Source organism: Cucumis sativus, chromosome 6 (assembly GCF_000004075.3).
Source record: "Cucumis sativus cultivar 9930 chromosome 6, Cucumber_9930_V3, whole genome shotgun sequence".
In the NCBI taxonomy this organism is placed as follows: domain Eukaryota; kingdom Viridiplantae; phylum Streptophyta; class Magnoliopsida; order Cucurbitales; family Cucurbitaceae; genus Cucumis; species Cucumis sativus.
Window position 1 is genome coordinate 30,089,034 of NC_026660.2, and position 16,082 is coordinate 30,105,115.

General features: G+C 29.5%; 2 protein-coding genes across 7 annotated transcripts; both read left to right on the forward strand.

The window, feature by feature from the left end:
• The first annotated feature begins 8,160 nt into the window (after positions 1-8,160).
• Positions 8,161-9,950, forward strand: LOC116404731. 6 transcript variants are annotated; one of them, XM_031888079.1, is made up of 5 exons: positions 8,161-8,426; positions 8,782-8,949; positions 9,051-9,103; positions 9,678-9,738; positions 9,871-9,950. In XM_031888079.1, the coding sequence occupies exons 1-4, from the start codon at positions 8,382-8,384 to the stop codon at positions 9,736-9,738; spliced, it is 327 nt and encodes a 108-aa protein (XP_031743939.1). In that variant the 5' UTR covers positions 8,161-8,381; the 3' UTR covers positions 9,871-9,950. The 6 variants fall into 6 exon arrangements, with proteins under 6 accessions (XP_031743939.1, XP_031743935.1, XP_031743936.1 ...); XM_031888075.1 differs by having other exon boundaries at positions 8,161-8,465; positions 9,048-9,103; positions 9,871-9,944; XM_031888076.1 differs by having other exon boundaries at positions 8,161-8,465; positions 9,871-9,944.
• On the forward strand, positions 9,854-13,808 carry LOC101214533 (katanin p60 ATPase-containing subunit A-like 2; the record flags this gene model as incomplete). Its single annotated transcript, XM_031887059.1, has 7 exons — positions 9,854-9,978; positions 10,604-10,670; positions 11,156-11,240; positions 11,755-11,915; positions 12,269-12,370; positions 12,773-13,019; positions 13,325-13,808. Coding segments are annotated over 7 exons (921 nt in total), but the record flags the coding sequence as incomplete, so codon positions are not given.
• Between the last annotated feature and the right edge of the window lie 2,274 nt (positions 13,809-16,082).

Below are 16,082 nucleotides of genomic sequence, written 5' to 3' on the forward strand. Positions count from 1 at the left end.
GCATGTACTCATGAAGTTAATTACACACAAACCATTGTGAAGGAGTAGTTGAAAAAAAAATAATTAAAAATTATTTGTTGACAAAAGTCTCCAACTTTGTTATAAATTTTACGAAACCTTATTTTACAAGAAATTGTGTTGGATGTTCTTCTAAATTCAATGTCAATTCTTATCTTTTTCTTCTTTATTATATATATATATATATATATATATATATATATATAATTTCAAAGATCCATATTATTCACTAACTTGATTTCTTTTTATAAAAAAAAATGTTTGATCAAATTTTGAAATAGAAAATTAAAAAAAAAAAAAAAAAACTAGCAGAATAGAGATCTTTGTTAGTAATTTGGATAGTTATAATTTAGTATTTAGAAGAAAGTTATAATTTAGTATTTATAATTCAATACCACCTAAGAAATAATCTTCTTATAATTATGAGAATATTATCAAATCTATATTATAAATTCAATTAAATATTCGATTCAAATTTATATTACATATTTGGATGGACTATGGAGCGTTTAATCTTTATGTCTACCTAATATGCAAGCATATCTCTCTTTGAGATTTGTTATAGGTCTTTCTTTCTCTCGTTCTTTTGATTGTATCTGCGTTTTGATTACTTTTTAATTTCGAACAAGGATGTCTTTTGGTATATTATATCAATTTCTTTGGAGGGAGAATACAAAATTTACTAAACAAATAAGTCAGTGAATTAAAAGTTTAATTATGTTTTTTCAAAGTAATAATAAAATAAATAATCTTAATCAAACCTACTTTTAAGCTAACTAATTAGAACATCAATGTTTTGAAAAGACTTCACTTAGTATCTGTTTTTCTTCACCTAAACCTGCCTAATTTAACTAAACTTTTTGTGGTGTGAGTAGTAGCACTATTCTCTTCAATTCTAATATCAATTACATATATATACCCGATCTTAAATTATAGAAATATTTTTGTTTAAATTGATACACCTCTTTTAAATGATCACGAGTTATTTGCTTGATATAGAATGATATAGACTTTACTTTAATGTTCATCCATTTAAATTCTTGGAAGTTATATAGTAAATTATTTTTTGGTGAGAAAATCATAATCTAACCTAAAACGTCTTTAAATTTAGTATAAGTGTTATTATATATTAATAATAGGTATTTATATGTATGCATGACATAATGTATTAACCTACTTTTTGAAAGACTTTCAATCTTGTATTAAGATGAGAATTCAACATTAGAAAAATTGAAAGATATTAGTTGTTTTATAAGAGCGTGATAGATTACTAGTCTTCTCGTTGTCAGTCAATTTCGAGTTAGAACTCCATATGATCAATATGGAAATTTCATTACATCATCTAGCAAATTGTTGTTATCTAAAAACAAAATTATTTTAGAAAGAAAGAAAAAGACAATAACTTTTGAGGACAAAAAAAAACAAGATTTCAACATGTGAGTTTATCTTCTTATATGTTGTGTTGTTTCTGATCGATCTATTTGTGGGGAGAACCATCATCAAACACCTTTTCAAACAATTTATCTCATATGCCTTTAAATATCATACAAATATTAAGATTTCATCTTTTGAATTTGAAAGATTACAAAAAAAAAACAAAAAAATATTATAAACGTGCTCGAGTAAGTTGATGGTTACCCTAAATTCAATTGTATTAATACTAATTCAAACCCTCTTTTTAAATTATACTCTTAAACATGTCTAAACAAACAAAAACACATCTACTTAATTTCCACTCTGACCATTTTAGAAAAATACATTTGTTTTTTCAATAACATTAATAAAAATAGATTAAAAAACAAAAAAAAAAGGGTAAAAACAAAATCAAAATATTATTAAAGACCTTAGTTAATAATTGTTGACAAAATTCAATACAACAAATCTAATTTTAATTTAATTTCACCGTAGGAAAAAACATCACCTCAAAATTCTAAAAGGTAAAAGAAAAACAACGTCACATCATCATTCAATTCCAATTTTAAAATACATGTGATTTTCTACTTTTACATTTACAATATTTTTTGGTATATTTAAATACATCACACAAAATTCAAATGATTGCAAAATATAGTCAAATAAAAATCTATCAAATTCTAAGTTTTCCAAACAATTAACATCTGGAAACTCAACAAATGAAAGAACTTCCGGAAAAATTAACGATTAAAATTTCAATTTAAATAAAGAAGTGATAATAATGGAAAAGGTGAAAGAAAATGAGATAGAATTCAAATGGTATGAAATGTGAAAACGAAATTAATTATAACGATTAAGAATGGAGAAGAAGTTGACTCCTAAAATGGAATATAAAAAGCTTAGTTTCAAAAGTTAAAAAAGATTTGTTAAGGATCGATGTTTTCTTTGGTGACAATGACACATAAGGAATTTGGTCAAATAATGTAATTGAGAGGCGAACTATTTTATGTGGGGATCCCAATTATTATACATAATTTCACTTGCTTCGTTCTTAACAATACACCATATATTTAAATTAATCTTTCATTTTTAGTCAATAAAAGTGGCTATGCCCAACCAAAACCAACCCATTTTTATTATCATTCCTCACTGCAGCACATAACTTATACGTATTCAATTCTTCAAAATCCAAGGTTTCATTTAACTCGAATTTAATATTAATTTATACATAACATGTGAAATAATTCAAATAAGAATTCAATAGCTAACAAAATGAGCACAACACTCAACCAACATGACAAATGTATTATATTTGTATTAGCAAAATTAAAACAGCATTTTAATATTTATTACAAAAATTTAGTTATATATGACTTATAACAAATGGATGATGGAGTAATTAGTGTAATAAGAGATGATAGAGCAAAGTGAGTGAGTGTGTGGAGGATGGGACCTTTGATAAAAAGGGTGAAGGGGAGGGGATGACATGTGGTTGTTGAATAGAAGCCCGGCCGTGGGCGGACCCTGAAATTAAATTGGAATAATAAGACATTTTTATCTTTCACATCCATGTCTTATTGGTTTGTAATTTTATAAACAAATATTCACATATTTGGTAGTCATCTACGTAACCCCCCCTTTCCATTTTTGTTATGTTTTACAATTATTGACACTTTTAATTTGTATCCATCTGCTCAGTACACTCGTACTCTACTTCTGCCCACCACTACCCTATTTACCTTCTTTTAACGTTATTCATTTCAACCTATATAAACACTTCTTTTTTCCATATACATTCTAATACTGTTCACTACTGTATACCAATTATCTCTTGTTGCATGACGAAGCATGTAATGAGTTAGAAAATTCCAGCTAGAGGATGATTTTTTGCATTCTTTTGTTTACTAAAATTACCTCCTCCTTATATTTGGTTGTTTGTGTAAAATGGGGGAATTAAACACAAGATGACATTATGGTTATAGTATATATAGTAGTTTGGGATGTGGAGGAGTAATAATAAATCCAAAGCAAAAGAAAAACACAGACACAAATACACATCAGTACGTATTCAAAAAGGGCATAAATCCAAAGCATGGTGTGGCCTTTTCCTTTAATAGCTTATGAACATATCTGCATAACGTGACATAAAAATTATACTCTGCATATATATGTTGCTAATTAAATTCCGACATTACAATACAAAATAATAAAGCTACCCATCAGATCAAAGGCCCTGTGCTTTCTTTTCTTTATATTATTTGTCAATCATTATCAACACATAATTCATCAACTTCAAAATGTTTGTAAATTAAACTACATAAATATTTTTTGTGTTGATCTCTTTTGGTTTGCATTTATATTTTGGTTGTCCATTATTCTCTATTTATTTTTGTAAATGTATATGGGGAAATTAATAATATTGAGGTTCAGAATGGTATGCCCCAGCTGCTGCCCCTTTCTCTATTACAAACCAAATCATTTCATTTCATTTCATTCCACATCTCAACTTTTTGGGTTTCTTTTCATTTATTATTTTGCTTCCTGGTAACGTGATTTGTATATATATTGGTCACTGGAAATTTTTCTGTCAAATCTATTTATGGTAACGAGTGAAGGAAAACATTTAAAACTGAAAGGAAAAAAACGAAAAAGAAACTTAGAGATTGTGTGTTATTTTAGTCTCTAATATTTAGATTATAAGTCCCATTATATTTGTGTACGTTACTAATTAAAATTAGTAGAAGAATCTCATCTAAAATTCTAGTTTTCTTCCTCTCTTACGTTTTTTTTAGAACATATAACCTAAACAGTTTTATTATAGAAGATAAACAATATTTTTAGGAAATTTTTAAATATAACGAAACAATATAAACTATTAAATACGGTTCAAATTACATATAAAAAAAGGTTAATTTAATGCAAATTAAAATAGGAGTAATAAGCAGTATACATAATTAAAATTTGTGGGGGCGTTGCTTTCAAACCAAATCTTTGGTTGGGAGCTTTTAGACCTAAAAGGTCCTTTTCAAACACACACACAATAATACAATATTGTTCTATGTTTGCCCAAAATCTCCACACATGCTTTATATAAAAGGCTTTGTTTCTTTACACTTTCTCAAAACAAAGGAAATTAATTTAGTATTTTTTATGATTTAATTAAGTAATTTTAGAAACTATCTCATTTGTATCATTTAAGACTTTATATCAAGAATGAAAAAATTGAAAAGAGAGCTAGAAGACAACACACTTACCACTGAACTAACTATGATCGATTATTAATATTTAATATAAAAAACGTAAAATTGAATTAGGGTTTGAACTTAATTTAGTCTAAAATGGGTTTATCTTCTGAGTTGAGAGCCAAAGTTTACTTCCCTTTTGCCCAATTTCATTCAATAATCTCTCTTTCTCAGATCCCATAGAAAGAAAAGGTCAAGTCTGATATTTTCCCATTAAATCCCAATTTGAAAATTTTAACATTTAATTAATTTGCATGTGTGTTTTTACGTTGAAATTGTAAGCAGTCCACTGTATGTTGTTTTTCATTTTTGCAAAATTCTGCACCAACTCCCATTAAATAAATGAATTAATTATGTAAAAACAAATGATCAAAAGAAGGTTCTTCCATTTGCTGCTTATACAGTGTTGGGTATTGTGATCAGGTCAAGCAGTAAGCCCCAAAAGTGTCCCTTTGTCTGCCATTTTCTTTAAACCTTTCCACCCACTTTTCAAAACCCTCAATCATATTCAAAACAATTTAATAAACTTTTCAAACTAAGGTGACTATTGGTCAACGATAATGAATATATAATTAGTTAAATGTACACATAAAATAATGCATATAGATTAAGTAATATGTATTATTACAAAATTTTAATAAATCAGTGTAACATCGTTATATGCATATACACAAACAAATAATGGAACGAACTTCAAATATATCAAAAATTATTTTAAAATAAAGTTGACGTTTTTCTTAAATTAATTTACTACAAACAAATGTAATTACTATCAATGGATTGAGTCTAAGGAAAAGTAAACATGTGATTCCAAGTTTAAATTCTAAAATAATTTCAAAGTGTATTCAAAATTAAATTTCCAAACGTAATAATGGTTTTGGAAATAGTAACTAAAATGGTCTTGTAATCTATTTAATTGAGTATTGAGATCTAGAAGGATTAGTGCTGAACACTGTATCTTCATCATCAACTTTGCTTTTAAATTTAAACCAAAACAAGTCATATATCAATTCAATAAAATACTATATGTCTAATATGTCTATATTCAACTCATATTCGAGATTTATTTATACATTTTCACAACCGTAAAATTAATTATATAAAAGAATAATTTTTATAAAAACAAAATACACAATTATGTAGTTTAATAATGATGTGTTAGTTACGTCTACAGAGGGAAAAGAGATTGCGTATGTAAGGTCAGGAGGATTTATCTATAACGAAACTTTTCTTAAATCGAACGTAAAATAGATCCAAAATAAATGTCAAAACTGAAATATAAAACATAATCTCAATTACTTTTAAAATTGACATCTTTCTTTGTTTCTTCCTAACATTTAGACTCATTCCATTGTGCCAATAATGAAAACTCAACTACGGAACATAGTGAGCAAAATAAATCATCATTACTGCATTTGATTATTTTGTTCACATTAAGACCCGTTTTGGATTCATGTCAGAAAAAAGGTTTTTTTTTTATAAATAACTTATAGTTTTATTTAAACTCTGATGAAAATTGAAAAAATACTCACAAATAATTTTGAGTAATTATTTAATAATTTAATATTTTAAAAACAACTTTTTGTTTTTTAAAATTAAGCACCCAATCATATACTTTGGTTATGAATAAATATTTTATTTACTTAAACTATGCTTCTTTCGAGTTGTATTAAATTTGCTGTTGGGGAAAAATCAGTTTTCCTAAAAGACGAATGACCTTTGAAGTTTGGGCCCAAACTTACACATCTGGGCCAGGCTGCCTTCGCCTAATCGATTGAAGGTCCAAAACTTCTACATTTGGCCCACTGGGCTAGGTGAAAGTACATTCACATTTTTTTAGGGTAATTATTTGAGAAATTGCGATTGATAATCATTTAGTCGGATATAGCAAATTTTTATAGACTTGTATCGCTGATAGACTTCGTATGGTCTATCAGTGATAGATTAATATTTTCAACATGGTCTATCAGTGATGGACTTATATCATTGATACAATTTGACAAATTTTGCTATATTTACAAATTTTTTAAAATGTTATTATATACTTAATTATTTTGAATCTAATTGCTAAATTTGCAACTATCTCTAATTATAATTGATTGTGATTTCAGGAATAATAATTAATAATATAATAATACTAAAAAAAATGTAAATATAGGAAATTTATCACTAATAGACTTGTATCGCTGATAGACTCATATGATCTATTAGTGATAGACCAATATTTGTAACATGGTCTATCGTTGATAAAATTTGACAAATTTTGCTATATATTTCATTATTTTGAATCTAATTGCTAAATTTGCAACTATCCATTTAAAAAAAAAAAATAATGGAAGCTCCTTTTGAAGTTTTCCATTTATACGAGACGGGTAGATATAGCAGTAATAAAAAATTTGACAAACCATAACTAAATTTACATGGTAAAAAATAAACCTATCAACTTCTAAAAGTGCTAAAATTGGAAACTCAAGCTTATAATAATTATAGAGATTGAATCTATAAACGATAAATTTGAACCATTAAACTTATACAAAAGTTAATCCAATTTTAACATTTTTATAAAATTGATGACTAAATTTACCCTAAACATTTTGTGAGAAAAGACAAGGTGCTAAACAAAAACAAAAATCCGAGAAAATTGAAACGGGTGAGAAAAACAAAACGTATGGTTCTTTAGAAAAAACAATATCAAACAAAATAAAATAATAAAGAGAAATTGCATTAAATAACAAAAATATTTATAAAAAATAAACAGTTTGTTACACAATTTTTTTACATTTACAAATATAACATATGAGTAATATTAGACAATGATCACATGACTATTAAAAAGTCATCATTTTTAAATTTAAAAAATGTTGTGACATGAACTACAGCTGCAGATTACTTTCATAATTTTTCATATAAATTAGAAAGATGCAAATAAAGGAATCTTGAATTTTATTCATCCTAAAAGCTGGCAAAAAAAATTAATAATTATGCCAACCCTAATTAGTGTTTGGTGTGTCTCTATATATACACATATTAAACATTATTCATCTAAAAAAGAAAATCAAGCTTCATACTCATCAAATTTTCCCATAAGAGGATGGAATATTATTTTCCGAGTTATATATATAGGAAAAATGTTGACAATACCTAATATTCACAACTAATACTTGGTAATTTGGGTTAGTTAAACTAAACCATCATTATTACATTGTATTTAATATGAGTTTTAAAACTCTGTAATTGCCTAAAATGGTAGGCTTCCCCATTATATGTGCTGCTCCTAATTAATTCCTAATCAATTCATATTTACTTATTTGCATCAAAATTATTACGATTAATTAATCAATTTCAATAAGATTAGTGTGAAAGGTACTTAATTTAAGATATATTACTAAATTTGAACATTAATGACTAAAACTTAACTAATTTTAAAAGTAGATTTTATTTTAATATTGATATTATTATTTAAACACATAAACTACCACATGATTAAGCACACGTTTAAGGCAGAAAGGCAAGAGTTCTTTCCTTGCTGACTGTTGACAGCTGGCAGTCCCTTTTGTTTTCTTTTTCTTTTTGGTCACTCTTAACTTCTATTTGCTTCTCAAATCGAGAGGCTGAACTGAAGTGGAGAGGCTGTTCTTCCACTGTTGCAACATTTGAATCTCCCCCCCCTCTTTCACCTCCTCCGATTCAATTGCAGCAGCACCGTCAATGGCTGCTCAGGACTATTCTGCTTCAACTCGTTGGACGTTCCAGGCACTCCTTACTTTCCTCTTCAACTGTTTTTGTTTTCTTGTGAGGATCCAGATGTTGTAGGAGCTGTACTTATGCTTAATTTTTTATTCAACTCCCATGCTTGGACCGCTTATGTGTATTGGTTGACGTTTTTTTTTTACTCGTACTTGTTCTTCTACCTTCTCTAGTTTCATCATCTATTTTATTTAACCTCTGTTGACTTCTCATCGGTTTCTGTTTAGCATGTCGTGTCATTTCTGCGCTGTAGTTTTCTTCTTTCTTCTTTCTTCTTCTTCTTCTTTTTGGTTGGAGTTGATTCTGGTTTTTCATCAACGTTTTGTGATTTTGCTAGTTTTCATTCTTCTTCTGTTTTTAGGATTTCAAGAGGTTCTATGATTCCACATTTGGGAGAAAGAAGGAGTCGAAGTCTCGGGAAGGTGAGACATCCAATTCGGCTTTGAAAAATGAGACTAGTTTGGGCACAGCGGCAAATGGAACTGCGCACGGGCCTGAATTGGCCATCTACGAGCAGTTTCGGTTGCAGGTAATCATTTGAGTTTTCGGTTGTGACAATAGTTGACTGTTTGAGTTTGGTAAACTGCTGATGACTCCTTCAATTTGATCTTGTTGATTGTCTTGAAGCAGAGTAATTCAAGTTCTGCACCTGGAGCTGTGGCCAACCGTAATACGGTGACTATGTATGCTGTTTCTATCAATTTCTGTTAACAATTATATCCTTCTTTTCATTAGGGAAACCGCTGTAGTTCAGTTGGGCCTGGCAGTAGAAATGATAGAAAAAAATCTTATGGCGCTCAGGGCAGGCTTTGATAACGTAGCTTGACATGTTCTTAGCAATGAAAACTATTGGCATGTTTTTTCGTCAAGATGATACAAATTTTGTCGACGGATTTATGTACAAAATTTTAGGTTTCATTACTCTCTTTAGATTTGATGCTTTTATCTGAAATCTGGAAGAAAAGGAAACATCTGCCTGACTGTGTGTCACCATGCTCTCAAGGAAAGATGCTCATTCTTGAGTTGTATTAAATGCTAGTTATGTTAGTGATTTTTCTATCGTAGATTTGAACTTTTGATTATCAGTAGAAACTGTAGTTAGCTTAGAAATTTTTGAAAAAACTATCAATATGAAAACAAATTAAACCAGAATTGCATACTTGAATTCAAATGAGTTTTTGTTTTAAGGATTAGTGATTTCCTGTAATTTAATTTGTGCCTAATCATTCTTATTATTTTTATTTTTCACCATATCAGACAGAAGCCTTTGCTTCCTCCATTGGAATCTGCAGAAATGCGCAACATAGCTGATTGCTAGGTAACTGACAAATTTCTATACATCGACTGAGGTTTTCTTTAATGATTGAAAACATATGGATTCCTTAGCAAATTCATTATCATTTTATCAACAATTTTAGGCATCCTGACTGTCCTACACTGCCTTATTCAGAGATATAATACGTGGAAATCCAGATATTAAGTGGGAAACCATCAAAGGTTTAGAACATGCCAAACACTTGCTTAAGGAAGCAGTGGTCATGCCAATAAAATACCCCAGGTGAGTTTTTCATTAGTGCATTATTTGATAGTAGCTCTGTTGTTATAGACATCTACTCCGTAGCTTTAGGTCGGATGTTCCGATCTCACATTTGTTGTATGAAAGAAAAACTTACTATACTTAAAAAACAACTTATTTATAGAAAAAAATCAAGTTAAATTAGTATTAAAGTTTCAATTCAAAAAATATATAAACTAAATAAACCATGTTAGTTTGAATTTATATAATATTTAACCATCCAGAATATATCTGTTAAAAGTACACAAGATTCCAAGCATCCTAGGGTGCCGAGCATCTGAATTACATGCAAACAAAACAGCTCCTAGATGAAAATTGAAAACTACTACCCCCTCAATCAAAATTTTTGAATGCTAATTTTGTCAGGCAACCTGTTTCCATATCTTTTCAAAAGTTTTCCCATGGCCTAACAATGATATAGATTTAACTAACTGTTGTCAGGATAATAAGAAATTAGGTTTTTCTATTTACTTCTCTATTGATGGTTAATATAAATTTCTTGGTTGACTTGTGACATTCAACCAAAAATATATATGCCTTTGTATGAAATTCCCCTCCTGTTGTGCGTTTTCGTGAGCCTTATATAATGCACATATCTCCTTTATAGTTATTTTCGGGGTCTCCTATCTCCATGGAAAGGCATCCTCCTCTTTGGCCCTCCTGGAACGGGAAAGGTATGTAGGTTTGAGCTGCAATATTCTGTTTTAAAAGCTAAGCCTTAATGGCCTCTCAAAAAAAAAAAAAAAAAAAACTGCCCATAAAGTGATCTTACAAGCTCTTTGAACCAGCTTGTAAATTCATTTTTTCAGGAATTCTGCCGTAGCATCTTACACAGCCTTCCTCTTAATACCTAGATGATTGAGAATGGCTGTAGTCATAGTACAATTGAGTGTTTTCCAGTCTTTGTCACTTAATAGATATTTCTTGCAACAACTAGCACCCGGATATTGGATATTTGAAGTTAACCTATTGGATATTTCTTGTAAAGGCACTCAAAATGATTGAGAAAATTGAGAAACTGTATCTCAGCCTTGTCGCTTTTTCAGATTTTCTTTTTCACCTTTTATTTTGAGTTTTCTTATATTGCTAATTTAGCTGTAATGAAGATTTTGTAGTCTATTTTTCCTTATTTAGATAACCTTTCATATTAATTTTTCAGACCATGCTTGCAAAAGCTGTTGCAACAGAGTGCAAGACAACATTTTTCAATATTTCAGCTTCTTCTGTAGTGAGCAAGTGGCGAGGTATGACACCTATGAAGAGTATTTGTTTATGTTTTATTCTTTCCCAATTTGTCTAGTCAAACATATGAAATTGTAACAAAAAATTTGAAACACTTGAATTTTGAATATTTGTTTTTTGAATCAAGTAAACAAAATGCCCTTTTATGTGTTTAAAGTAAACCATCAAAATTCTGTACTCAAGTGGTGGGAAATAAAGATCATTCATTGTAGTGGCCAAAACAAATTTTTTAAGACTACAGTATACAGGTATAAAATATTGGAAGTCTAATGCTGTAAAACTGAAGTACTAATTTCTTTTTAAGATTACTATTTTAGAAGATTTGATTTACAGTTTCAAATTCTATACTTTGTTATTTTTTGCCAAATATGATCTCTGAAAATCAGCACCATTGGTCTGGTTATTTTCTACGTATTCTGCCTACTGTCCATGATCCATTCAATATTGTGTCCGCATTAAACTAGCGTGGATCTCATGTATTAAATTAAATTATCTTTAGTTCAATTTCTTTAATAGGTGACTCGGAGAAATCTATCAAGGTCTTATTTGAGCTTGCTAGGCATCATGCACCGTCTACTATATTTCTTGATGAAATTGATGCAATAATTAGTCATCGTGGTGAAGGACGCAGTGAACATGAAGCTAGTAGGCGTCTGAAAACAGAGTTGCTCATTCAGGTTCTATCTTTGTTCCATTAAATATTATAATGCACAATTCTATATAGTATCCCCCATCGTTATACTTCATCCAAAGAGAGTTCACTTACTTCTATTTGAACCCTTCACATGTTCACAAGTTCTTGCCTATGAACTATAGTTTAGCTGTTTGTTGTTTATTAAAGTAATATTGCTTAAATTATCTCGTATGGCAATTTTGTTGCATTTCACCGTTCCGCTTCCCAATGCCTGTCAAAATTCCAGCCATCCTATTGAAGAAATCTGTGTTTGACCTGACCGATTAAGAAATCACTTTAGAATCTTTTTCATCTAATCGTGCCTATCCAAATATTAATTACTGGATTGGATTTCAGATGGATGGGTTGATGCAGACAGATGAACTAGTCTTTGTTTTGGCGGCCACGAATCTTCCTTGGGAACTGGATGCAGCCATGCTTCGTCGTTTAGAAAAGAGAGTATCCTCTTAGTATGGTAGTTTTTGTTTTGATAGAATAATTAGATCTATAGCTTATATCTTTACAGTGATCAAACTGATTGCCATTTGCTTCTTGAGTGAGCCCCAAAACAGTCGTCAATTCTGCCCATTGCCAACCATATCACATTTCCCATATTTCCTTTCAACATTCTCTAACTTGGTAAAAGGACTTTGAGTTGAAGGAAAAAAAATCAATAACTTGAATAAAAGGAGTTTGATTGAGAATCTGCTACAATATTCCAATTTACAATAACTTTCAGACTTTTTTTCTTTTACTTAAAACTTCCATCTGCATGATAGCTTGCTGGATGAGTCTCAAGTTTTCAACCACATTTGAATAATAATATCCCCAAGTGATTCTCCTTTGACCATGGTAAAAAAGATACTTGTGCCTCTGCCAGAACCAGAAGCTAGAAGAGCTATGTTTGAAGAACTTCTTCCTCCTCAACCAGGAGATGAGGATCTTCCTTATGATATATTGATGGAAAGAACAGAAGGATATTCAGGTTCTGATATTAGATTAGTATGCAAAGAGGCTGCTATGCAGCCACTACGCCGCCTAATGGCCCAACTCGAAGAACAGCAAAATGAGCTGCCTGAAGATCAACAGGGAGTAGTGCCTGAAGAAGGTATGGAAATTTTTAAACGCATTTTTTTTCTCTTTCTTCCCTATATTCGTTTCTAAGTATGGATCCATTCTCTCTAAAAAATTCCCTTCTATAGACTTCTATAGTAGTAACCTTGATATTCTCCTTGAATCTATGGCGAAGCCTTTCAAGTCTTTTCCTCCTCTAACATTGGAGGATTAGATCTGCAATCTAGAAATTAAAAATACATTTAAGCACCATGGTGGCTTGAACAATTGGTGATCAGTCCTCTTCTCTATACCATCCTGCAAACAGATCTGACATTAAATAAATCTTCATGACCGCAGAATTACCCAAAATTGGACCAATCACAGCCTCTGACATACAGACTGCGTTACGAAACACGCGGCCATCAGCTCATTTGGATGCTCCCCGCTATGAAAAGTTCAATGCCGACTACGGAAGTCAATTGCGGCCCTGACTTATCCCTCTCGGCAGCCTTTCTGTAAGTGCCATGGTAGTTTGGCGTGCTGTACTACAAGGAAAAGCATTGAATTGTGTTTCAACATAATAATCTCCAACTTACTAGTACCATAGTAGATTTATAACTGTATCATCTACATTTAAAATTATATGCTCACTTCAAATTCTCATTCTCATTGATTTGTTCGTTAATCAGAGAAATGAGATCAAATTTGCCCAGGCAATTAAGCTTCAAAGGCTGTGTTTGGTCTTATTAGTAGATGTGGGACTTGTAATGGACTCTTTTCTTTTATTGATGTTATTGTTTTTCATATCTAATTGATGTGAGAGTTTTACCTTTTTGTCAAATCAAAATGCAGAATTGATGTGACAAGTAAACACTATTATGGATAGATATGAGATTTGATAGACAGCTAATATTGATAGACAAAAGCCCTTGTATGAGGAAGAGAAGTAGCATTATCATGAACATGCATGTCTTAGTCCAATAACAATAAGATAGAAAGATGTGGACTTTGATGACAAAACTAAGTTACTTTAAATACAAAGAGGCTTGTCTATTGTCTGTCATCTTCATGATGTTGTGTTGTTGCTGTGACAAATAAGGGAAACTGGGATGTTTCTTGATTTCCAGGTATGAGTGCTTTCATCTCAGGCTGCTGCTTTTGGGTATCATCTCTAATTTGGAAATATTTTTAGTTTTGAATTAAGCACATGGAAAGGTGAGTTGGAAGTTTCACCAAAATCATATATTGACATGATTTGTGATGTTAAAGTGAAATCAATTGTTAATAAGTTATTTTAGATTTTTTTTTTAAATGTTAGGCGGTAAATTTGTATTTAGGGTTTATAACTAAGGTTTAGTCTTAATGATCTGATTAAATCCCTGTAAATTGGCTAGAGACTATATGAAATTTCTATCAACCCTGAACCCTAAAAATAATGCGATTAAATTTTGGAACATTTTTAAAAATAACAAAATTAATTAAAATATTTGTGATCCATATCAAAATTTTAAATTCTATAAATAATAAAAACTGATGGACTCTATCATTGTCTATCAATAATACTGCGGATAGACACCAATAATACTATCACCAGTATTGATATTCGTGTCTATTAATATCTATTATCAATATAATTTGAAATTTTACTACATATAGTAAATATTTTGTCAAATCACGATTCCTCCTCCATTTTCAATTATAGAAACTAAAATTTTAATTTAACCACAAAATTTATTGCATAATATGAACTAATTTATTTTAAGTTTATTAGAGATAAGATTGTGTATGTGAAAAAAAAGCTTAAAATATTTATCTTTCATATATATATATTTTTTAATTTTTGAAAAAACCCAATAAAATTAGTTATTAATTCTTTTATTTGTACTTCTTTTGAAAATTGTTATTGTTATTGTTATTATTAATAAGGGAAGAATAAAAAGTATTATTCTATGTGAATTAGGTTACAAGCTTCCTTTGGTGAAAGATAATATCACTTTAATTATCTCTATGATTCTATCTAATTATGCCGATTATGGGCATAATTAAAGAAGAAAGCAAGGTTTAATCATAATGTATGCCCTTGAAGAAAGCATCATCATCATCCATCCTCCTCCACATGTATTATATACGTAGGAGAATAATTATAAATTACTTTAGAATATTATTATCTCAAGAAATTGAAAAGTTTTATGAATTATAATGATAATGTTAGCATAGTGCAAGTGAATTCTTGTAATATTACCACCACATATATTCTCCTACACGTAAACTCATAATAATTAATACGAAAGAAAGAAAGAAAAAAAATGATAATAAGAGTTCTTTAAAATTAGAAACTCTATTCTTTTAATTATTTTAAATAATATAGGATATGAATCTTCAACCAAGTATCGCATTATTAATTAAATTTTATTTATGACTTTAATGTAATACTTATATTTTTCAATTTTATTTTTAACCCTTTTGTTATTTTCACTTTACTCTATCTTATATTCATGAAACAATATTTTTAAATGTTTTAAAAATTATGGAGGCAAACCCCATTCCACTCAAAGGGAGAAAATAAAGTTCTACAAAAAGATTTATGGTACATATTCTATTGTCACATCTCCTTAAATTGAAACATATATATATATACACAGTCGTATATTTTAAAGGTATCACTTTCCTCTCACTAACCCTAATTTCTCTTTCCATTTATTTTCTCAACACCCACCATCATACATTTATCTCTATGTGAAGCTGTTCAGTCTGTAATAAAGCAGAAAATATTTTGTAACCTATACCCTTTTGCATGATTATGTTGAAGGGAAGAAACTTTAGCATTTATAATAACATTTCATATGATATATATCTTTTCTTTTCTTTATCTTTTTGATGTTGAAAATAATGGGAAATGGATTCAAAAAAGTAGGAAAGAGAAAGCAGGTAGATTTAATTAACAATCTTGAATCCAAAGTTTTCTAATACAAGAAAAAGTATCGAAACCTTATCAAATTGTCACTCAACCAAAAAACTTAAAATTAAAGCTTAGAGCGTTATGACAATCGAATATTCAATATATTCCAAAATTCTTTCTTAAACCCCGCACTTACTTAAAAAACTCGAAAACTAA

Coding starts and splice junctions, on each gene's coding strand:
- LOC116404731 (XM_031888075.1), top strand. CDS start 8,382: ATGGCTGCTCAGGACTATTCTGCTTCAACTCGTTGGACGTTCCAGGCA. Junction 8,950..9,047: donor ACGAGCAGTTTCGGTTGCAG/GTAATCATTTGA, acceptor ATTGTCTTGAAG/CAGAGTAATTCAAGTTCTGC. Junction 9,104..9,677: donor AACCGTAATACGGTGACTAT/GTATGCTGTTTC, acceptor TCACCATATCAG/ACAGAAGCCTTTGCTTCCTC.